Here is a 25,453-nt window from a genome sequence, read left to right on the forward strand (position 1 = left end):
CTCTAAATTCTCGTCGATGTAGGCCTTGAGGGCCTTTAATTCAGTTTCTGAAAGGGGAAAAATACGGCCGAAGGGAATCTCAGAGCCTGGCAGGAGATCGATAGGGCAGTCATACGGCCGATGTGGGGGTAAACAATCTGCTTGTTGTTTATCAAAAACGTCTTTGTACCCCAAGTAGGCAGGAGGGACGTGTAGAAGGTTTTCCGGTGGGCTAATGAGGGTGGAGCAAGAATCAGGAGGAGGTAGCAGGCAATGCTGAAGGCAAAAAGAAGACGTGAAACTGATGTCTCTGGTGAGCCAATTGATACATGGTTGATGGAGCTGAAGCCAAGGGAGTCCTAGGATGATGGGGAACATGGGAGATGGGATGAGGTCCAACCGAAGATGTTCTTGATGGCCAAGATCAGAGATGACGTGCAGGGGAAGTGTTTCATGTGTAACCAATCCAGAACGGGGAAGTGACCCATCCGCTAGGTGGACTTGAAGGTGAGTATCTTTAGTGCGGTGAGGGATGCGCAGCTTTTGGGCCAGGGCCAAGTCCAGGAAGCTGCTGCATGCTCCCGAGTCAATGATCGCCGGTAGGCGGGTTGCCCCTTCCGGAAGCTGCAGGGAAAGGAAAAGCACAACGTAAGTCTGTGATAGATGCGAGACATGGTAATTGAGGGTTGGTGCAGGTTTCAACTTACAGGGTCTCACCGGACAGGTGCGCAAAAAGTGGCCGTCCCCACCGCAATAAAGGCAAAGGTTGGCTCGACGCCTGCGTAGTCTTTCTTCCGGAGTGAGGGGCGGACGTACTAAGCCAAGCTGCATAGGCTCTGGATCAGGTAATGAAGAAGTTGGTGAAACCGAAGGAGGTGTGGGCACCGAAGGCAGACGTGGCGGAGCCCAGCTGAGACGGTTGGACTGGAAACGTTCAGAACGCCTCTCTCGTAGGCGTCGGTCCAACTGGGTGGCGGACTGGATCAGACCCTCCAGCGTAGCAGGGGTTTCAGAACGTGCCAGTTCATCTTTTAGGGCTTCGGAGAGACCCTGGCGATATTGGTACTTTAGGGCCAACTCGTTCCACCCAGTATCGGCCGACCACTTCCTGAACTCGGCGGTGTAATCCTCCACTGGGCGTCTACCCTGGTTCAGATTATGGAGGGTGGATTCAGCAGTGGATGAACGCAGGGGATCGTCATAGAGCTTGGCCATGTGAATAAAAAACTCGTCAATAGTGTCCAAAGCGGGACTCCTCTGCTCCATTAGACCATGGGCCCAGGCCTGGGGTTCATCCGAGAGGAGGGAGATGACAAATCCCACTTTCACCGCCTCAGAGCAAAAAGTCCTGGGCTGTAAACCAAAATAAAGGGTGCAGGCGTTTTTGAAAGCTCTGAACTTCCTACGGTCACCCGAGAAGCGTTCAGGAGTGGGTACTCGGGGTTCCGGGTTTGTGGTCATAACTGCTGGGGTTAATGCGGCCTGAGGAGCGGGAAGTCCAGTAAGAGGGGCTGCAGGTACAGCAGATGGCCCAGGTGGGATGGCAAGTTGTTGTAGGCAGCCATCCATCTGGAGATAGCCTTCTTGAAGTTTTTGCACAGCGTCCGTCAAGGCGGAGACCTGCTGGCACAAGGTCTCAAAAGGTGAGCGCGCCCGGTCGGTCTCAGACATCTGGCTGGTTTGTACTATCAGGACACGTACTTACCGAGACCGAGATGCTGCGGACGGCTCACCTTTGCGGACTGGCGCTAACCTTCCTCTGAGGGTGGAAACAGAGAGAGGGAAGCACCAGAAGCCACCGGCACCGGAGGGTAGCTGGGTAGTAGCCAAGGTGAAGATCACAAGTGTGGGATCCGGAATCCACAGGATACGTTAGAAGCCGGAAGCCAATGCAAAGTCAATCAGGAGCAGGAATAAGGAAGTCCAAGAAGCAAGCCAGGTTCAGGGAATGGAGACAGCAGCAAGTCTGAGATTCAAGCCGGGATCAGGGTTCACAGAGAGAAGCGAGTCCAAAGTCCAGAGCCGGGGTCAGGGGTAAGAGAAGGCAGCAATCCGATAAACGAGCCGAGGTCAGGTATGTAGTCAAGCAATCAGGTAATCCAGGTCAAGAGGTTAGTTCAAGGGATAAAGCACATACAGGAACTGATGACAAACCAGCAACCAGCAAAGGGGAAGGGGCTGGCTTAAATAGGCCGCACTGGCCACTGATTGGTCCACAGGAGTACAGCCACTGATTGGTCCACAGGAGTACAGGTTCAGGACCAGGTTCCAACGGACAGCACACAGAATAGCACTGAGCAGTGGCTCAGAGACAAAAGAGCTGGACCTTTAATGGAGAGATCCTGGGTTCGATTCCACCCAGGACCAACTGGGGAAAGAGACCGTGGAAGGTCTGCGCCCTGACAGTAATTCTTTGTGGGGTGTTTTGAATAAAGTAGCTAAACAGAGAACACTATGTCTGTGCCTTTATGGCATGTGTTTGGGGCCCTTGGATTGCATCGGCAAGTGGATGAAACGGTCGCCCTGTGTAAACCGAGGAAGACCGAGGTGGTGAATCCTAAGCAACAGCACTAGTGGGATAATATTGATGAGCGTGGTGTGATAACATTGAGGTAAGTAGGCCCTTCACCTGGTGGTGGATGTGCACTAATGCATGAAGAGTGAAGACACTTGGTGGTTTTAGTTAGTTGTTTTTGCTTTTTTCTTACCTTTGGAAGCTGGATTCAGGGCTGCCATCAGGCGAGTACAGCCAATACAACTGTAAAGGGCCCAAGCTTCTGGGGGGGGCCCAACCAGGCTAGGAGAAGGCAGGAGCAGGTAAAGGGGAGACGTGTTGTACAGTGCAGAAAGATCTCAGCAGTGTCTGCTATCTGTGGCATTGAACTATTTACTGCCACCTCTGGCTACTATGCGCATGTGCAGCCTTGTGTGTGCTGTTTTATATAGTGTGATCGGCTGCAGCCCCTCTGTGTCTCAGCAACATGTCAGCTTTGTGGAAACAGAAGCTGGGACCAGGCAAGAAAATCTCCTTTACAAGTAGGGGCTGTGAAGGAAAGGGAGGGGGCTGTTTGTGTGTTTTACAGATGTATGTGGGGAGCTGACATGTATACAGGTAAAGGGGGAGCGGGCCTGACATGTCTGACATGTATACAGGTGAAGGGAGGAGGGTCTGACATTTATATAGGTGTGAGGGGGGGCCTGACATGTATACAGGTGTGAGGGGGGCTGAGTGTGTACAGGTGAGAGAAGGGGGGGCTGCATGCATATTCAGTGGGATGGCCTGTGGGCAGGCCCTGGAGAATGTTGGTGGTCAGGCTCGAGGGGGGGGGGGTGCGGACGAGGGCCTAAAGCTGTGTAAGGGGCCCAAAATTTTCTGATGGCTGCCCTGGCTGGATTATATGAAATTTTAAACACATATTTTCTGAACACTGGACTTTCTATGCATTCTTTTTAAATTTAAATGTGATGAGGTGTTGCGCTACACTGTTTTTGGTATATAACACTGGGCAATGTTACTGAATTGCAGAACTTTATTTGTCCACAAGATTGCCAATTAGCCTTGTCTAGCTGTGACTGGAATACAGGTTGCTGGGGCAGTCTTGGATATGTAGTCTTGAGGAATAATTCTAACTACAGCTATCCATGGGCCGCATCTACAAGGCCCATAAGCACCTGGAAGCAGGAGGGACCATATAAAAGTAAAACCCCAGAAAAGAGCCAAGCAGTTGGGGAAGTGAGCCAATTGAGTATGAAAGAGAGCTGTGCTGTGTTCAGCCGTGTTGTACAGAGCTGCGATGTGCCGAGCCGTGCTGTGTCAAGCGGTGCAGTGCCAGAGAGTGGGAGTGTTACTGTGCTAGTTGCTGGAACCAGGATACTGATCTGAGTGGGGACATCATTATCTAGAGTCACTGTCCAAGTCACCGTCCAAGTCACCATCGCATCTACTGCCTCTGCATAAGGGGGCCCCCCACCCTACAGACCACATGCTGCCATTTGAGTACTGCCTACAGAGGAATCCAGTGAGGGGGATCTGATCCATTACAGTTACAACTACCTGTTAACCATTTCTTTAGTTTAGATTTGTTAAAGTGATATTTCTCTCCATTGACACTTTGTTTCAAGAGATCTATCACATCCTTGCTACTGCATCCAACACTAAGCAGCAGTTATCAAAGCCAAATATAGAGCATAAGGTCATTAGTAGACATGTGCATTCGTTTTAGTCCGAATTTCGGGTATTTTCGTTATTGTTTTAACAAACAAAAATGAACGTGCAGAATACGAAATCTGAAAGATCTGACATAAAAAATGCTTTATTTTCGTTTTCGTGGTTCTACAGTTCGATATAGATAGGAGATTCGACATGACGCTGACAATAGCAATCTGTGTCTATCGAACCTGTGGTCGAATGTGCCTAACCTTAACTCTATTAGTCCAAGATTATTCTACATTTTCGACATTATAGATACAGTGTTGGGGTAGACCAGGGGTGCCCAACTCGTGGCCTGGGTACCACATGTGGCCCGCGGAGCCCTCTGATGTGGCCCACGACCTCCTGCTCTGGGATGGAAAAGAATAGAAGACTGTTATTAAAGGTCAGTTTATTTCTAAAATCACACAGTATATATGGGCAGATTTGTTCTGCAGTGGTTACTGGACTGCTTTCAAACTGATCTGCAGAAGCAGAGCAGTTTACCTGCGGGCTACCTGCACTGAGCTATAGACTTCTGTTATCACCTGCGAGTTTGGTGAGCTTTCTGAAAGTGCACCAAACCTGCAGAAAATAATAAAAGTCTATTGAAAAGTGCAGGAAAGCCTAGGGTACACTGCATTGCGCCCACAGTGCGAGTAAACCGCAGCACATCAGTGTGAAAGCAGCCTTTGGCCCCTTTCACACAGTCAGTCCAACCCAATTGGACCCTCCATTCACCTCTAAGGAGTGGCAGATGTAAACCGACTTGTGTCCTACCTCCAATCCAATACGCAACAAAAAAATTAAAATAAAAAAGGAAGGATTATAATGGGCTGTGTCCATGTCTGATCTGCATGTGCAGAGTGGACACAGGCCTGCCATCCACCCACTATGGCCCACGACCAGTTACCAAGGCTCTTAAATGGCCCTCGCACTTCAAAAGGTTAGGCAGCACTGGGGTAGACCATTCGACATGAACGACGAAGATTCGACGAAGCAGCAAAAAAACATACAAATGTTGAATCTGTCAATGAAGGTTTATGGTGTCTGTCGAAAGTTCTAAGAAGATTCGACAAGCAGCTAAACTGTACGACACCGCAATCGTACATTTCCGGCCAAATGCTTGGCCCATGGGCTATAGAAAAATTCAAATGTCGGTTGACTAGTAATAATAATTTTTAAATATAATTTTACTAGTGTCGTACAACATTAGAATTCTTCTATAGCTCTACAAGCTATAGAAGAATTCGATCATTCGACCGGAAATGTACGATTGCGGCGTCGTACAGTTTAGCTGCTCCATCGAATCTTCTTAGAACATTCGACAGACACCATAAGCCTTCAGTGACAGATTCGACCTTAATTAATTCCGATTTTCGGACGAATGCATTTTTTAACTAAACAAAATAAATAAAAACTAATTTTAGGAGAAACAAAATACATTTATTTTTCGGACGAAAATGAAATTCCGAAACAAAATATTTCAGTGTGCACATGTCTAGTCATTAGTACTCCAGAACGCTGACTTTGCCATGCTTCTCATCCGCCTCTCATTGCGACATAGTATCCTAGTCCTTATACCCCCGACTGCCCTTTAAGCTGGCTCCACTTTCTGCATTGCTGCCTGAAAGAGTCCACACATCTGCTGAGCCCAATTCTACACTAGACTTCTGTTAAACGCCACACTCTTAGTCATGTTCATCATTCTGTGTGCCAACAGTTTTTAAGGGCCCCAACATAGCCAGCAGAGGTTCAATGTAAAGACTTGTTTGAGTAATTCCATTCCTGACAACAGAACTGGGTCGTCGTTACTTAGTTTAAATGTGAAGGCCTAAGCCTAGCCCTATTTGTCCTGTTTACCTTTATCTTTGAAAGTGAAAGTAAAAGAAAATCACAAATTTTGGGTTGACATCACAACATTAACAAAGGGGAAATCTTCCAATGGGGACACTAGTTCTGGTCACCTAGGGGCCCCAAGGAATTCCTTTAATTTGCAGGGATTTCCTCCGACTTCCTGTTTTGGCTATGGGACAGGAAGTGAAGGTACATCTCCCCAATAGCACACAGATGGCGAAAAAACTGACGGGTTATAAACCTCCCTTATGCTATCCAAAATTAAAGAAAAAAAAGTTTTGCCTATAGTTCTAGATTCAGGCCATCTGCTCCCTACACAGATGTCCGGGGAAGTGGTACTCTGTGACCTGGAGCCAGCTGTAGTGAGTAGCGCTCTATGTAGGCATACTTCCCAACCTTTGAAGTTGAGAATGAGGGGCACAGAAGGGTGAGAGTGACCTTTGTTGTGCATAGAGCACTGGGGTGAAAATAGGGTATGGTTAAATTATGATGGCAGGGAGGGTACTATGTGGCATGCCTTGGGTGCCTATACCGCTACCCCCTTTAGCTGCAGAGGCAGCACCTTGCGGTGTAAACATACTGAGGCCACAATGCTTTGCTTCACAGCTGTAGCATGAATTTTTACCCTCTATGAATGTGAAACTTTCAAGTGAATGGTGCTGCTCTGGAAGCACACAGTTGCAACATGCTAGTGCGGGGTTAAAGGGTTTGTAAAGGATTTTTTTTTTTTATCTTAATAGCTTCCTTTACCTTAAAGGAGTTGTAAAGGAAACATTTTTTTTTTGCTGAAATTACTATTTACAGGGTATAGAGACATAATAGTTAACTGATTCCTTTTAAAAATGATTAAAAATATATACAAATCAATCATAAAATGTACCTGTAGTTTCAGTTTCGTTTTTGCATGTTTCCTGTTTCTCTGCTGCACAGAGCCAATACAGGGCAGTGATGGTTTGGAAAACCAAACTGATTGGTGTTGAGGGGTTTTAGACACACAGTAATCACACCTCCTTGATTAGTGACCACAGAGAGAAAGCTCCCAGGACTTTTTTCATCAGGAAACAGACAACCAGGAAGTGTTCAGAACAGAGAAGGATTAGAGCAAAAACGAACAATGAGGACATGAAACCAGGACTGCAGTAAGGTAAAGGAAGCTATTTAGCTAAAAAAAAAAAAATCCTTTAGTGACCCTTTAATGCAGTGCTGTTTTCATGTCCTCATTGTTCGTTTTTGCTCTCAAGTTGCTGTAATTCTTCTCTGATCTCCACACTTCCTGGTTGTCTGTTTCCTGATAACCACAGTACTGGGAGCTTTCTCACTGTGGTCACTAACTTCAAGGAGGTGTGATTACTGTGTGTCTAAAACCCCACAGCACCAATCAGTTTCGTTTTCCAAACCATCACTGCCCTGTATTGGCTCTGTGGCTCTGTACAGCAGAGAAGTAGGAAACATGCAAAAACGAAACTAGAAACTACAGGTACATTATATGATTGATTTTTATCTATTTTTAATCGTTTTTAAAAGGAATCGGTTAACTATTATGTCTCTATACCCTGTAAACAGTAATTTCAGCAAAAAAAATGTTTTATTTACAACTCCTTTAAAGAGGTTAAAACGGTTGAGAAGGTGATAATACGCCTCCTTATCGCCTATCAAATGCTCTCTGAAGAGCAATCCGAATGCAGATTGCTCTTTAGAAAGTGTGAACAAACCCTTAATAATGTATTTTTGTTTTACAGTTTTCAGAATTGTATTATTCTTTTTTTTACACTTTTAACAGCCCTTCTGTTGGGCTTTAGTTCAATATCTCATGTTTGAGACAGAGAACGGAACTGAGGACAGAGATTCCTCAGTTTCTTTATCTGCAGCCACAGCTGCACTGGGCAGTGAATGACCAAAATTCACTTTGTACAGAGGCTCTTGTTCATTCACAAACTGATGCATAGTAAACACAGTTTTGTAAAAAATTGGTAACAAACGCTCACTGTGTTCATTCAGGAAAGGAAGGGGCCAGTAAATATGACATATACACTCTCCACTCTAGTTGTGGTTCTGGGGAGAGGAGGAGAGCTGTCCATTCTGTGGTAGGGGGCACATAGGCGGATCTGAGTGGCGAGGGGGTCACCAAGGGGAGTAGAAATTAAAGTGGTTGGGGGGGCACTGGGTACAGATTCTGTAGATTCACCAGCCACGCAGCCGGCAGGAGGGAGAGAACAGCCGGATGCACTGCAGGGGGGTCAGATCCAGATCAGATCAGAGGAATAAGTAAAGCACAGGGCCAGAACTCCTTCCGGCCTTTGGCTGCAGGATTTACCCTGGATCTGAGGAATGCAGGGATTTCAATTAAATCTTGGGACAATACCGTCTTTTCTGGGATAATTGGGAGGTATGCAGAGAGCAATGTGCTATCAGTAGGTTGGCAAAGTTGCCAGGATGTTTATCAGCGAAAGGGCAAGATGGTGAAAAAGGCATGTTAGTGGAGGGTGAGGGAGCCTGGGAGAAATATTTTTCATGGGAAGGTTGGGGGCAACTGCAGGGGCTGAGGTGTTTAGGTAAGGATGATTATCAGCATATGGGATGCAATCCACCTTCTGGTGAGGCAACCCTAAACTGTCCTTCACCTGGCCTCTGTGCTCTCGCTCATAACCCAAACGGAACAGTCAAGAAAGCAGAGAGGAGAGAGACACTGCTGACCACATATACATTTGCACAGTTGTGTATCCTCTTCCTAAAGCATACTGCGACTGTCAGCTCATCACTCTGCAGCTGGGTACTGGATCTACTGCACAGTATCTGGGAGAGCAGTGGGCTGGTTGTAGTATAGAATACTGGTAAAGTGTGTTGCCTTCACCGCAACTCACTTGGTACATTTTTCTGAGAGACTGTGGTACTTGCGCATCTCAATGTGCTCTAGACTGCAATTGGGGCGGGGGGAGCGCTACCAACCGTCACCCCTCCTTCCCCACATGTGAACTCAGTGTCCAGGTCACCTGTCTACCCCTTGTCCCAGCCCTGACTTACCTTACTGTGTGGGAGCAGCTTAGAGCCAGGAGTCAGGGGGGACAGAGCAGCCAGGTGGAGCCCCTCCTACAATACGCACCCGCAAAGAATGTCATCTGTTTCTAGGATGCTGGCATGAGTGCAAAGAAGATTGTTGGGGGGAAGCTGAGATGTCCTGCTGACAGAAATCCTCACTGGGCGCGTTCTCCCCCAAAAGTGCCAAAGGTGGCATTGGAGGGTGCAAATAAGCAGAGTTTCCCCTTTTGGGTGTAGCTCCGCTCTAAACATCAATTTAAAAAGCCGGAAGCATTTAATACACTCTTGAAGGACCACAACTGTGAAACATGGTGAGGCTGTGATATGCATTGACTAAAATACCCTCAATAAGTTAAACAAGGCAGCTGCACAACCCCTTTCTTACTCATCTAAAATAAAAAGAAAGAAAATAAAAAAGAATTATAGTTAGAGATCCACTTTAAGGCTTAATCTCGTCACTATGGAAACATTCAGTAAATTATTTGCAGAAAATTGGAAGCGGCGTCGCCCTTTAGTAAGATGGCCGACTCTGGTCTTCCGGTCGCGGTTCGTTCGCTCTCTCCCAGCCTCCTCTCGCTGGTATTCCTGGGTCGCACTGGCACTAGACTCGGCTCGGAGGACCCGGAAGTCGCGTCCCTTTCTCCTTCCCTTCGAAGCCGGCGGTAAGATGGCGGCAACTGTGGACTGCGACGTGATGATGGCGCCCGTGGAGCCGGAGAAGAGCGCAGAGGAGCTGGAGAGGTAAGCGTAGAGGGACTGGGGATGACATGTGGACGGGTCATCCGGGAGGACAGGGGGCGGCATGATATGTGGGGGCTGGGAGATCCCCCCCCCCCCGGTACCTGCCTAGTGTGTGCCGCAAAGCGCAGTGCTCAGAGTCGTTCTCCTCTCAGGTCATGTGGTGATGTGCAGGGAGTACAGAGCAGTGGAGGGTGAGGAGCTCTCCATGTATAGTATAGAGGAGTGTCATACCCCATAGTGTACCCAGGAGAACCCCAGGTCATCCCATCACATTGTGGTATAGAGTGCCCCCTTATCACAGTGCTCAGAGTCGCCCTCCTATCAGGTCAGGTGGTGATGTGTAAGGAGTACAGAGCAGTGGAGGGTGAGGAGCTCTCCATGTATAGTATAGAGGAGTATTATACCCCATAGTGTACCCAGGAGCACCCCAGGTCATCCCATTGTGGTACAGAGTGCCCCTTATCAGAGTGCGCTGAGGTGCCATTCAATTTACAGAGCGTACACAACACCACAACTCCCAAACAACAAATGGCGCACAGAGAAGAATGCAACCATTTCTATCACTGCGCTTATTGAGCACTTTATGCACCAAATATCTTTGTCACGTGACAATTGTATGATGGTTTGTCCGTACACGGCCTGAGCTGTCCGCCATATTTACACCACCACCACAGCTGTACGCTGTAGAAGAGTTTTTAACATATAGAACATTTGCACAAGTACTGGGTTATTTTAGCGCACCGTAATGGACATTTGTAGAAACAACCATATCACTTTACCACCGCCCAACACACATGTGGCAGCAAAAGGGTGGGCTTTAATGCCTACACGCTGCACGTATGCGTCACTGAGCAGCCGCTGTCTGGAGTGTGCTCACGGCGCACAGAGATTGAGCAGTCGCAGACAGCAAGCGCTCTGTCCAGGCTACAGATGAGTAGCTGGTGGGACCGGTGCCTGAGCATGTGACTACTGTGACAGTGGATTCACCAATTCTACCTGCCCCTCCCCATGTAAGGCTCTTGCAGACTGTCAGTGCAAAGGCTGTTGGGACTTGTAGTGTTATAGTCACAGAATGACGTGGCGGATCCTCTGCTAGCAGTCTATGGAGCAGGCAGGTGCTCCTGCAGTGGGAACATGTTGCACCCAAAAAACGGGTGGTACATACAACGTATTTGCAAAGGTGAATTTATCCTTGAATCCCTACAATGCATGGTGCAGCGAAGGGCCAGACCAATAGTTTTATACTCCTATGTTGGGGCCCTTTTGGAATGAATGGGTTGTAGTAACTTCAGCACACCATGGTGTAAACTGGGGTCCTCACTCCCTGGCTTCATAGCTTTCACAGCACCCCCTTCCAAGACTTTGTATTTGTGCAGGTCTTCAGGAACCCCCGATATTTTTTTGATGGATTTCCTTCACTAATTGATGCTATCTCTGTATAAAGTGTATACAGCGCAGAGGTGTGGGGACTTCCTATGGAACAAAATTGACTTGGGCCCAAAGCTTCACAGGGAGCTTTGCGTTTTCTGAATGAATACAAGACTTCCTCTTATTGGCTGAGGAGGAGCTCATTACATCATCCACCTTTCTCTCCACCTCAGCCAGTCAGAGGAAGCTTTGTATTTGTTCATTCATAAATTACAAAGCTTCCTGTGAATAGCAGAGCAGCACTTGGCCCACATAAACTTTGTCCTGGGATCGGAAGGGGAAGACCCTGTACTGCTGCTGGAACACAGCCCTGTATACTGTATGTATATGATACTAAATACAGTTTATGTCGTGCTGACAGTATTTGAAGGAACTAGTTCCTCTGGACCAGCTTGGTCCAACAGTTTAGGGTTAGTGATTGTAAAGTCTAGTTTGTTATTTTAATAGGTAGAACTTTTATTTTCTATCTGCTCTGTGCACTAGTTTGGCGCAGAACAGCCCGGATCCTCCACTTTTTGGGTCTCTGGCTGGAGCTCCTGACCCCTCCCTCCTGTTAAGTGCCCCCACAGCAAGCAGCTTGCTATGGGGGCACCCGAGCCGGAGCTCCGTTCAGACACAGTGCAGCGGTTCAGCCCCGCACCCTCCCCTCATTGGCTAACTGAGTTTGACAGCAGTGGCCGCTGTGTCTCAGCCAATCACGAGGGAAAGGCCCAGATGGCGGAGGCAATTGTGGACATCGCTAGATCGAGATTCGGCTTGGGCAAGGCTGAGGGGGGCTGCTGCACACAGAAGGTTTTTTTATCTTAATGCTTTAAGATAATAAAAAACCTTCTGCCTTTACAACCACTTTAAATTAAAACTGGAGTTAAAGTGGTTGTAAACCTTACAGACCACTTTGACCTACAGGTAAGCCTAGATTTAGATTGTAAGCTCTTCTGAGCAGTGCCCTCTTAATCCTCTTGTATTTTATTGTAACTGTACTGTCTCCCTTTTATATTGTAAATCGCTGCGTAAACTGTTGGCGCTATATAAATCCTGTAATAATAATAATAACGGCTTACCTACACGGTTAAGAAGATATTTGCAAGAAAGACGGCACCGATGTCTACGGCACATGCGCGCTGTAAACAATGGCGCAGGCACACTGAGCATGCCGCTAGTGAAGGCGATCATGCCCTCGCTGCCGGCTCCCACGCATGCGCGGAAGTGACGTCATCGCTGCTCCGGCCAGTCACAGCGCCAGAGCAGCGATACCCGGAAGTCACTCCGGGTATCATGGCGGAGGAGGTGTCCGAGGATCGCTGCGGGGGCTTCATTCTCAGGTAAGTAATTCATAATGAGCTCATTATGCCTTTGTCTTGCAGGTTGTGGGTTTACTTCTTCTTTTTAAGCTTATTGAGCAAATTTTGAGCAATGTACGGCTGTTCCCCTGTTCTACATTTGGTTGTTAGACTGACTTCTGTCAAATGGACATGATGGAAAACTTTTGTCAATCAGTGTATTGTGACAGTGGAGAGTCCTGCTGTCAGATCACAATGTCCCAATGGTTGGATTCCTCCTTCCACCCTGTTTGTGAGAATCTGTTCATTTTTATTTAGTTATCCACTTGACTAGATGAACAAAAAACAAATCCTATATTATCAGATTTAGGCTTTAAAGTGGAACTCCAGTCACAGACATCTATATAAATTATTAAAGTGGAACTCTAAGGAAAAAGTACTTTATGATTTGTTCAGAGAGAAGGTATATATGTTTTTTTTTCTTACTACATCCAGTGCGTAACTGAGGATTGTAAAATGATTTGTTTTGTCCTGTCAGATACTGGTGACGGCTGTGAGCTTTCGGCACTTGGTTTTACAGTTCCAGCTCTTGTACAGTGATGATAGTGGGATACTTGCTTTCTACCCTGTCTACAAAGACTTCTTTACACTGGTGCCATGTTAGCGCTAAAGCGGTGCTCGTTTTAAGCTGCGTTTTTCAGCAGCTAGCGGGGTGCTTTTAATCCCAAAGATGGGGATAAAAACTACTGTGTCGCGGCGCTTCCGAAGCGCTGCCCATTCGTTCCAATGGGCAGGGCTTTTGGAAGCGCTAAATACAGTGTTCCCAAACCAATCCCAAAAATGCTGATTGCAGGACTTTGTAGTGTGGCGTAAGCGCAACACCATTGTGAAAAGTCACACTTGAATGAATGGGAGGTGGTTTTCAGGTGCTTAGCAGAGGATATTTCCAGTGCCAAAGCGCCTGAAAACCATCCCAGTGTGAAAGGTGTCAAAATGTCTTGTATTCTTTTCTCTGAGATGCATCTTATAGCTAAGGCAGTGAAGTGTGATGTACAGTGGAGCCCTGGATTCCACATTGCTTACCTGTAGCGTTCCTCCCTACTTTCCTTTGTCCTCATTCCCTCCACTGATCTTTCCCAGATACTGTTCCATTATTTTGCCTACTGTGAAGGTTTTCTCTCTTAGGCCTCATGCACGCCTTTCCTCCTGGTGGCAGGAAAAAAAATGCTTGACACTTGTAAACGCATCTAAGGGCTTGGATGTTAAGTAATTAAACATGAAATTAACACTTCATGCACCTAGTGATAACACGTGTTCAGACTTTCAACCGTTTTTTTCTGTCAAAATGCTGCTGCTCCTGGACTCGCAGGTAGTGGCTTTTTTTTTCCTTTCGCTACACACCCCTGCCTCTAAGAGCCGGTTCACACAGGGGCGACTCAGCCGCCTGACAAGTCGCACTCTGCTCTATTCAATGGAACTGTTCTAATAGGAGCGATTCAAGAAAGGTTCCTGTACAACTTTGGGGACGACTCGGGGCGACGTGCATTGACTTCAATACAGAAGGGCATTTAGAGGCAGGAAAAAAAAAAGACACCCCTAAAAGCTGCTTTAAAAACACCAATGAGACCTTTTTAAATAATTTTGATCTCTACTTTAATCCCAGGATAAAAAAAATCCCTGAAATGTCCAGGGCACATACTACGATAGCTGTAACAGATTAATACTTGCCTTCTGTTGAATGATAGTCCTTGAGTGCAACGTAAAGATTATGTGCTATCTCTGTTCCAATGTTTTCTTGCAAATTATTGAAAACCGAATAAGAACTATTGAAACCGTAAATTATACCATAAACATGACCAATCTGAACATTAAAGGGTTTGTAAAGGAATTTTTTTTTTCTTTTTTTACCTTAATGCAGTGCTGTTTTCATGTCCTCATTGTTCGTTTCTGATCTCAAGTTGCTGTAATTCTTCTCTGATCTCCACACTTCCTGGTTGTCTGTTTCCTGATGACCACAGTGCTGGGAGCTTCTCTCTGTGCTCACTAATGAAGGAGGTGTGATTACTGTGTGTCTAAAACCCCACAGCACCAATCGGTTTCGTTTTACAAACCATCACTGCCCTGTATTGGCTCTGTGTCTCTGTACATCACAGAGGCAGGAAACAGCATGCAAAAACGAAACTAAAACTGAAGGTACATTATATGACTGATTTTTATCTATTTTTTAATCATTTTTAAAAGGAATCGGTTAACTAGTATGTCTCTATACCCTGTAAACAGTCATTTCGGCAAAAATAGTTTTTTCCTTTTAAACACACATTTACCTTTTTAAAAGCAAAATAATTACATATACTATGGCCCGAGAACCAGAAGTGGCGTCACTCCAGTCCTCCAAGGACATAGAGACAAGTGGCAGCTGTCTTGGCCTCACCATACTAGCACATAATGACGGACTTCCCTGCAAACTGAGCCCTCCACAGCCGCGCTGTCACTGCTCACAGAAATCCACAATGTGCCACTCAGCAGGAGCCACAAAGGGAACCTTAAGGCAACCATTGGGCAGATGAAAATATGCTGCATTAGTGACATTGCAGCAGGATATCCTGTGGAATCCAGTTGAAGAACTGTTTTACTTTTAAAGAGAACCAGTAAGAATCAGACTTCCAAATATTTGGCCATGTCACAATATACAGCTTGATTCTTTTGGAGCCTTTTCACACTGGGGCGTTGTGAGCATCGGCGGTAAAGCGGCGCTATTTTTAGTGGCGCTTTTCGGTCGCTAGTGGGGTGCTTTTATAACCCCCACTAGTGGGTGAAAAAGGGTTAAAAGCACCCGCAAAGCGCCGCTGTCCATTGATTTCAATGGGCAGGGCCGCTTTAGGAACAGTGTTTACAACGCTTCTACAGCGCCTCAAAGATGCGTTTTAGCAGGATGTTTTTTGATGTCCTGCCAGCGCACCGCTCCCGTGTGAAAGCCCTCCATTGAGAAAGCTGTGCCTTGGCGATGACGCCCCCAGGCATGTGCCGGAGTGACGTCATTGCAGCTCGGCCATTCAAATGGTCTTTCATAATGTGTTAGTATGCAATGCATGCTAGCACATTATGCCATTATCCTGCAGGGGGCCTTTTTTTTTTTGGTGGTTTACTACTGCTTTAAAGGGGCACTAAAAGTCCCATTCATTACTGTAAAACAGAGCTCCACCCATAAGGGGAAGCTTCACTTATTTACACTTCCCCTGTCCACATCTGCATTTGGCACTTTGTTGGGGGGGAGAGGGGGCACCTAAATATGACAGATACCTGCTCCCAATTCCTGCTTAGATCACTGCGGCAATCTACAACGATGTCCAGCCCCTCCTCCTCCCACTGCAGCCTTCTGGGACACACACAGGTCCCAGAAGACTACGAGACCATTCACTAAGCGTGACTCGCGCATGTGCAGTAGGAACCCAGATGTGAAGCCGCAAGGCTTCACTGTTGATTTCACTTGGTTAAGATGCTAGGGTTAACCACTAGGGGGCGCTAAGGGGTTAAGGGAGTGATTCTTACTGTAGGGCGACATAGCTGGACGTGTGACATCACTGATCGTCGTTCCCTATATCGGGGGAACAGACGATCAGTGGCACTGCCACAGAGAACAGGGAAGGTGCCTGTGCCCAGCCGTGCCATTCTGCCGACATATATCGGCGTTAAACTCCTTTAGTGGTTAAAAATGTGTTCATATCCCCAGTCTATCCCTGTAGCAGTGGCTGCCGTTTATTTGTCTCTTTAAAACAGCCAGTGGATGTGCATGTTTGTGGGAGGATGCTGGCCTCTCAATGGCACAAACTAGTTGTTTGGTTCCTTTCTATTCGAGCCGCTTCTGGAACAGTAATCAGCTGATCACCACACAGAGAATGATTGCACCATTCAGTGGCCAGCAGGGAGAAGTATTATCATCCAAAGGGACATTTATCAATATCACTTAACACTTGTAGTCTCTGCTTTTAGTGCATCTGAACAGGTGGCTACAGTGCAAGATGCAGTGAGGGCAGAATGTAATATAGACACAGGCATAAGCAAATGAGGAGCTCTGGAATGATTCTGATTTTAAGGCATTTTATGGTAATTGTAAATTGAAACTTAGTGGATGTCAACCGTGTTAGGAAATCTTCTCTTCCTGTTTAACACAGAGTGTGATGTCTGGGCATAAAGCCAGGATAGCAAAAAGGCACACACCCCCTCTCATAGGCAGAGACTCTCAGAGGTGTTTTGTAATGGGGCCAGCTTCCTGCTAATCTATTTATAGCAACCATCCCCCGACAGAAATTTCAGGCTACTTTTATCTGATGTGTCCAAGAATTTGGCAGGAGTTATCAGGCTGATAACAGAGGATCAGCTCAGGAGAGAGCTATGGGACTTGGCTCTTTGAAGAGAGCTAACAACATACTGCAGATATGTGCCCAGCTAACATTTCATGAATTGGGTTTATTTCCACGTTTAAAAGGTAACTCCACTCTCATGGGGGGGGGGGGAGAGCAAATATATAGCAATATAGCTACCTGGAGGTGTTCTGTACACAGAATGTGTACAGAAGGCCCCCCAGAAACATAATTTCCTGCTTGTGTAATTGGCTAACTGATTTTCCCAGGAGTCTACACTAAGTCAGATTTTTTTGGCATCCCCTGCAACAAAACTGTCATTTTTGGTGAGATACGCCCAATAAGAAATAACGTCTAAAGGGATGGAGACCCTGCAACTGTCCTCGTTAGAGCCCTGATTCTGCAGCAGCTGGTTGATAATTATGAAACCACTCCCATTAGACTCAGCACAGAGGAACAAATGGGGATCGACAAATCCCGGTCGCCATGGCGACTAGAAATAGTGTCCTGGCGACTTGGTTTTTTTGCGAGCTGGCGCCATCTGGTGGTGGCCGTTGGTATTACAAGTTAAGCATTACAAGTTAAACAGCAATTCTAATGTAATTTTTCACTATTTTCACTGCCATCTTCTTCCCTCTTATTAGAACCCCCAAACATTATATATATTTTTTATCCTAACACCCTAGAGAATAAAATGGTGATCGTTGCAATACTTTCTGTCGCGCCGTATTTGCGCAGCGGTCTTACAAGCACACTTTTTTGGGAAAAAATGACACTTTTTTTTAAATTAAAAAATAAGACAACAGTAAAGTAATCACCATTTTTTTAATATTATGAAAGATAATGTTACGCCGAGTAAATTCATACCCAACATGTCGCGCTTCAAAATTGCGTCCGCTCGTGGAATGCCGTTAAACTTTTACCCTTTAAAATCTTCATAGGCGACGTTTAAAAAAATCTACAGGTTGCATGTTTTGAGTTACAGAGGAGGTCTAGGGCTAGAATTATTGCTCTCGCTCTACCAATCGCGGCGATACCTCACATGTGTGGTTTGAACACCGTTTACATATGCGGGCGCTGCTTCTGCGCGCAAGCTCGTCGGGACGGGGTGCGTTTTCTGGCTCCTAACTTTTTTAGCTGGCTCCTAGATTCCAAGCAAATTTGTTAAACCCTGGTCTACATAGATCACCCAGAGGGGAATGTTTTTTTCAAATATACATTTTTATTGTTTTATAGAAACACAAATTGCAACTGAAGAAAAAAAAAATTACAGTAAAGTCCCGCGATCGGTCCCCGGAGCTGAAGAACGGGGAGAGCCGTGTGTAAACACAGCTTCCCCGTTCTTCACTGTGGCGCCGTCCTTGATCGTGTGTTCCCTTTTCTCACAAATGAGGTCACACTTAACCCCTTCAGCGCCCCCTTGTGGTTAACTCCCAAACTGCAATTGTCATTTTCACAGTAAACAATGCATTTTTTGCTGTGAAAATGGTCCCAAAAATGTGTCAAAATTGTCCGAAGTGTCCACCATAATGTCGCAGTCATGAAAAAAATCGCTGATCGCCACCATTTGTAGTAAAAAAAAAAAATATATAAAAATGCAATAAAACTATCTCCTATTTGGTTTGCGCAAAATTTATAGTGTTTACAAATCGATAAACGCTTATTGCGTTTTTTTTTATTTTTTTTTTTAACAAAAATGGGTAGAAGAATACCTATCGGCCTAAACTGAGGAAAAACATTTTATATATTTCTGGGGGATATTTTATTATAGCAAAAAGTAAAAAATATTGCATTTTTTTTTTTTCAAAATTGTCGCTCTACTTTTGTTTATAGTGCAAAAAATAAAAACCGCAGAGGTGATCAAATACCACCAAAAGAAAGCTCTATTTGTGGGAAAAAAAGGACGCCAATTTTGTTTGGGAGCCACATCGCACGACCGCGCAATTGTCGGTTAAAGTGACGCAGTGCCGAATCGCAAAAACTGGCCAGGTCCTTTAGCTGCCTAAAGTTCCGGGTCTTAAGTGGTTAAAGTAGAAGTTCAGCTTAAAACAAACACACTCTTCGGAGGCCACCTATGTGTCGCTGCTGGAGGCTCGGCGATCGGTTGATTTACACTTCTCGAATCTGGCGCATACTGAGGTAAGAAGGCGGTCAGAAACTATTTTTGCAGAGGGGACAAGAATGGTAAGTTGCTGGCCAACCTTGCGGCGGAGCCTAGGACGACGGTTAGTATACAGGCAGTGAGGGGTAGGGGAGGAGATTTGATTACGGATCCCGCGGGAATTGTAGACGAATTTGTGAATTGCTACACGGCTCTATACTCATCCATCCTGGCATATGACTGTGCTGAGCTGGGTGAGTTGCTGGGGAGTGTTGGCCTGCCTCGTCTTTCAGATGGGGATGCTATGTCTCTGGATAAGCCCATCTTGGTCCTTGAGATAGAGGCAGCCATGCAAGCTTTTCCGCCGCAGAGGTCGCCGGGTCCGGACGGCTTCCTGGCGGACTTCTATAGAGCGTATAAATCCCAACTGGCGCCCAGACTGAACAGGCTATTCAGGCATTGTTGGGAGGAGGGGGCATTGCCGGAGTCTATGATGGAGGCATATATGGTACTCCTTTTAAAACCAGGTAAGGACCCATTGGAGTGCTCGTCCTATCGTCCTATTGCGTTACTCAATATGGACCTGAAGATACTTACTAAGGTTCTGGCGTCAAGGTTGGCTGGGGTTCTTTTGACCCTAGTGGACATTGACCAAACTGGATTTATGCCCGGTATGTCAATGGATACAAACTTGAGGAGGCTGTTCACACATCTCCAGTTGGATGCTGCTGAATGCCCAGCTAAAGTAGTTGTTTCCATCAGCATAGAAAAAGCATTTGATTCAGTTGATTGGCAGTATATGCACAGTGTTGAGGGAAATGGGATTTGGGCCTGGCTTTTGTAAATGGATACAACTTCTGTATGCTAACCCACGGACGGCTGTCCGGTTGGGTTGTAAGGTCTCTTTGTTCTTTGCAGTAGGTAGGGGAACGAGGCAGGGATGCCCTCTTTCTCCATTCCTATTTGCACTGATGATGGAACCTATTGCCAGGGCTCTTAGACGTTCTGAAGACGTGGGTGGAGTTTGGGTTGGTTCAATTGTGGAATGTGTGGCTCTCTATGCAGATGACCTGCTTCTCTTCTTACAAGATCCAGGGTTACTGGTCAGTGTTTGTGTGTCGGCCCTGCCTGGCCTCAGTAGGGGTAGGTATGTTGCCTACCTTGTTTTGTGGTGTTTGTATGAAAACTCCAATAAAAAGAATTAAAAAAACAAACTCACTCTAAATCTACTCGCAGGCACATTCTAAGACTACTCCAGTAAAGAAGAAATCGCTATACATACCTTTTCTTTAGCTGCTCCGGTTCGGTCCCACGCTGAACTGTCAGCGGTTGCTTCTCTTTGTAGGCGTGTGCAGGAGAGGTAGCTAACAGAAGCCCCATAGTAACTCTATGGCCCCTTTCACACTGGGGCGTTATTCGAGCGTTTTTCAGACGCTTTGGTGTTAAAAAAAAGCCTGTAAAGTGCCTGAAAGAAGCCTCATCTGCAATCCCAATGTGAAAGTTGAGTGCTTTCAGAGCCCTTTCACACTGCCCGCGCGAAAAACGCTGGTAAAGCGCCGCTAAGACCCCTTTCACACTGGGGCATTTTTCAGGCGCTAAAAAAAGCTCCCTCAATGGGAAAAGGGCTTTAGGAGCGGTGTATTCAACGCTCCTAAAGCGCTGCAAAGAAGCTGCTTGCAGGACTTTTTGTGACGCCCTGCCAGCGCAGCGCCTCAATGTGAAAGCACTCGGGCTTTTACATTGGTATTGCAGATGCAGCTTCTTACAGGCGTTTTTTTTAACGCTAAGACCCCTTTTACACTGGGGGTTTTTCAGGCGCCTTAGTGTGAAAGCACTTGGGCTTTCACATTGGGATTGCAGATGCAGCTTCTTTCAGGCACTTGTTTTGATGCTAAAGCGCCTGAAAAATGCCCCAGTGTGAAAGGGGTCTAAGGGCGATGTCACTTCCCAGTCGTCTCCTGCACACAGCATCCTCCGTTGGCGACTGGACTGGATCAGCTGCAGAAAAATGATGTATAGCGATTTGTGCTTTTCAGGGTTAGATAGGTTAGTCTTATAATGTGTCTGCTAGTAGATTTATGGCCCGTACACACGATCCGAATATCAGACGAAAACTATCGTCCGAGGAAGAATCGTACGATTTTTGAAACGTGTGTACACTACTTTCGAGAGCCGATCACGACAGTTTATCCGATGTATTATTTGATCGGACAAGCGCGACAATTTTCCTCGTACAATGCCAGATCGTACGATTTTCGTTTAGTCAGTATATTTGTCGTCCGAAAATACAATACAAATACATTACAACACATGACATCACTTCCGATTATTTTTTTCTGTCGTACGAGAATTTTCGTGACTTTAATAACCTATTCAACTTTTACTTGCGACTATTAAGCGAAAAAAATCATACGATCTGTCGTACGATATTCGGATCGTGTGTACAGGGCATTGGAGAGAGGCTGAACTTCCACTTTTTAGTTATGCTTTTTTTATTAAAGCAAGTATAAGCCGGTTGAGATGGGTCGTTGGACATTTGTGAACACACAGCTAGGAACTGTACAGGCACCAGAATGGAAATGATTGTTTTTCTGAGCCAGCATCTCAGGTCTGGGAGCCTGTTTGGAGAGAAAGGCAGGTGAAGGCATTGTCAGGGGAAGTGATGTGATCTTGGATCAGTTATAAATATATGAAAGTGGTACACTGAGGCCTCGTACACACGATAGGTTAAACAGAGGACAACGGTTTGATGGACCGTTTTCATCGGTCAAAACCGATCGTGTGTGGGCCCCATAGGTTATTTAACCAGCGGTTAAAAAAAAAAAAACTTGCTTTAAATTTAACCAATGGATTCCTAACCGATGGGAAAAACCCGATCGTTAGTAGGCACAACTATCAGTTAAAAATACACGAATGCTTAGAATCAAGTCGACGCATGCTTGGAAGCATTAAACTTCATTTTTTTTCCAGCACGTTGTTGTGTTTTATGGCACCGCGTTCTGACACGATCGTTTTTTAGCCGATGGTGTGTAGGCCCGCGGGACCATCGGTCCGTTCTCATCGGATGGACCGATCGTGTGTACGCGTCATGACACTTTACATTACATTCATGTAACGGTACTTGAAAAAACATGTGATGCTAGATCTGCTTTCAATTATTTGAATTGTGCAGACTTCTGAAAAATCTTTTTTTTTTTTTTTGTCTAAGCAAGGCATTTTAATTTGTGCCAGAGATCATTTAACCCTTTTCAGTCAGAACCATTTTTTTATTTTGTGTGTGAAAACCACTTTAAACCCCCAAAACATTTCCTGGAAGCTAAAGACCCCGTTTCCAAGCCTCCCCCCCCCCACAAACAAGTGGCTGTTGCATGGATTAGGACAAACCAAATACACTGACGGGGAAGGGGGGGCTAAAAATTGTCTTTGTTTATTCATTTTCCTGCCACGTTGCAATTAGGATGGCAAAAGTTTGGAAGAAGATGCTGGCGAAGGACCTTGCACGTGTATTTTTGCTTTTAGTTTGGCCCTAAGGTTTTTGTGCCGATTCTTTCACGAACTACGTTCTGGTGTGGAGCGCTCTGTGCGTTATTCCCACACCATTTCAATACCAGGTGCTTTTACCCCCCCCCCCCCCCCCCTTGCCCAGACCAATTTACAGCGGTGTCACACTGACAATTGCACGGTCATGCAACACAAAAAAATTTCTTGCAGCCTGAAAATGCCTTTTTTTAAAACATGCTGTTACCAGTGCAGTACAGCATCATAATCTAACGTGGTCGTGATGATCAGTGACTGGTGACAGTATGTAAAAAAAAAAATAGGAGCAATACAGGGGGTAGATTTACTAATACTGGTGCACTCAGAACCTGGTGCAGCTGTGCACAGAAGCTAGCTTCTAACCTCGTTAAGCTTGTTAAATTTAGCTTTGGCAATAAAGCCTGAAAGCCAATTGGTTTCTATGCAGATTTTGCACTCTTCAGCTTTAGTAAATAAACCCCAGTGTTACCATAGTAACACTACTACCCTAGGGAAGTGATCAGGGTTTTTTTTTGTTTTTTTTACGCACCGATTGCTAATGACCATTAATTTCTTTATTATAAGCAACGATTTTTTTTCTGAATGAAATGCATTCATTCCGTGTTTACTATTGTGATTAGCTGTGATTGGCCACAGCTAATGATATGATACAGATGGGCTGCGATTGACCCCGTCTATACCAGGTGGTCACTGTGACCAATCACAGTGAGCGACACAAATGTACACAATGGACGGAAGCCATCCATTGTGTACAATTATCGTGTAATCTCAGCGATCACATGGTACCGGCAGCGAGCCGGTACATTGATCTTTTATCCATTGTATCTAGTGGACACTGCAGGTGTTGGATCGCTCTGCAGCACAGCTCGTTCTGGGAAGGATGTCCAATGACGTCCACCCAGAACAAGAGAGCTCCTGTCCAGCAGTCATTTGTCTATAGGCTGGCTGGGAAGTAGTTAAAACACACTGTCTTACGATCTGCTGTGGGTGCCAATACGTTGTTGGTAGCATCACAAATGAAGTGCATCTGTGGGCACCAGATCACATTGATTTAGTGCGGTGCATTTTTTCAACATTTGTATCAACTACTATTTGTGCGATTTCAGCCCATTCAAACAAATGGCTGAAAATGGCACTACAGGGAATTGCACAGGAATGTGGTGTAAACGGCCCCCCCCCCCTTTTTTTTTTTTTTTGCTGCTTAATTGAAAATGCATTTAAAACTACATGTCAATCTAAGACTACCCTATCCACCGGGTGACAACATTGTGTGATTTAACTGCAGAGCAAACAGCGCTGTCACTTTGTTATGAAAGTGGAAGAATAACCGATCTTCTGGTCGCATGAACTAGTAAACCTATTCTATCAGGCAGAATCTGAAACACAAATTGCTGCCTTATTGCTAAAAGACTGCATCATATGTCATTCTTACATTTTGCCCACAGTTTATAAATATCAGACATCTAATGTGTAATCAAATCTAGCAATCCTTCTGCTCCTTTCTTTCAGGATTCATTTGTATAAAATATTTTATTGAATTCAGTAGAACGTCACATAAAAGATTCTACAATTCTCTATTTGCCATCAAAATAATTGGACCTTTTGGAAAATGTTTAATAGATGATGTCTAATGTTGGGCATTGGCCATTTTTTGACTAAACAAATTGCTTGTCAGCCGGAGACCATCCACTGCTGCTGTTTGTTTAGTGATCTAGAATGGATGTCTGTTCAGTCAGTCTTCTTGCAGCGCTGGAGAATTGGGCACTTGCTTCACAAGTCATCTGTTGATCAAAATGACCCTCGCTGCTTCTGTAAATTCTTTATTGTTCCCTTTCTACCTTCATAGCAGCTTTGAAAACTGTATAACAATTAACTTTGCTTTCAAAATTTGTCTGTGCTCACTCTGCCTGGACATAATATAATCATCCCTCCTGATTGTCTGGAATTAGTTTTTTTTACCGGAATAGTTTTTTTTACCGGCGAGTAAGAGTAATAAAACTTTTGGTCAAGTACTTGCCGATACCGAGTACCGATATGTTTTACGGTGCGATTTGAGCCCATACAAAATGAATGACAAGCCTGGGTTCACACAAGAGGGAAGCCACATGCGATTCAGACAGGAATCGTACCGCATTCCTGTTCAAATCAAATACGATTATTTGCAGTGCGATTTGATCCCATTCATTTTGTATGGGCTCAAATCTCACCGCAAAGTTATCCGTGCATTTGAAATAGTACTTTTGCATATGCAAATCGATATTGGTGCAACCCTGTTCAATATGTCTGAGCATCTTCTGAGCCCGTCTGACTGCCCACTATTATGCCGGGTACACACGGGCAAAATGTCAGGAGACAACGGCCGGTTAAAAAAAAAACAACAAAACAGCAGCCAACCAACTCCTGATCAGCACTCTCGGCTAATGGCAGAGAGCACTGATTTAAGAATTCTGGCGGGGGGGGGGGGGCGTCTTCCTGCAATCGGGTCTTGACCAGAACCTGTCTCTAAACAAACTCAAAGGTTTTAAACTTGGCCATTCTTTTCCTAAAGGATTTGGCCTCATTCTACCATAGTCAAAGGTGTTTCTCGTATCGGGCTGCCCTAAAGTTTTTTTTTTTACCTTGGTGAACTCTGTATTGGGGTAAATAACTGTGTACAGTCCTCCCTCATCCCTACCTGAGCCTGATCCATCGATGCATGAAAGCAGTGGACCTCCTCATGTGCTACGGCTGCAGCAGGTGCCATTGGCTCCTAATGCTGTCAATCACAGCCAGTAAGGAGGGGGTGGCACCAAGCAACACTGTGTGTCAGTGGACACACAGAGCTCAGTTTGGGAGCTAACCCACATACTATGGAGGCTCCTGTTGAGGGGAGGAACTAGGAACACTGGCAGAGTACCCGAGAAGGAGGATCTCCTAGATATTTCATCTGTTAGACGTGTCTCTG

General features: G+C 45.6%; 1 protein-coding gene across 2 annotated transcripts in view; it reads left to right on the forward strand.

Moving 5' to 3' along the window:
• Positions 1 to 9,660: 9,660 nt before the first annotated feature.
• The window catches only part of DNAJC7 (DnaJ heat shock protein family (Hsp40) member C7), an 87,729-nt gene continuing 71,936 nt past the window's right edge, over positions 9,661 to 25,453 (forward strand). The window contains exon 1 of one of the 2 annotated variants that reach the window (XM_040330430.1): positions 9,661 to 9,802. In XM_040330430.1, the coding sequence (XP_040186364.1) occupies positions 9,729 to 9,802 (74 nt within the window). In that variant the 5' untranslated portion in view covers positions 9,661 to 9,728. The remainder of the gene's footprint in view (positions 9,803 to 25,453) is intronic. The other variant, XM_040330431.1, reaches the window with a different exon arrangement.

This window comes from Rana temporaria, chromosome 12, assembly GCF_905171775.1.
Source record: "Rana temporaria chromosome 12, aRanTem1.1, whole genome shotgun sequence".
Classification (NCBI taxonomy): domain Eukaryota; kingdom Metazoa; phylum Chordata; class Amphibia; order Anura; family Ranidae; genus Rana; species Rana temporaria.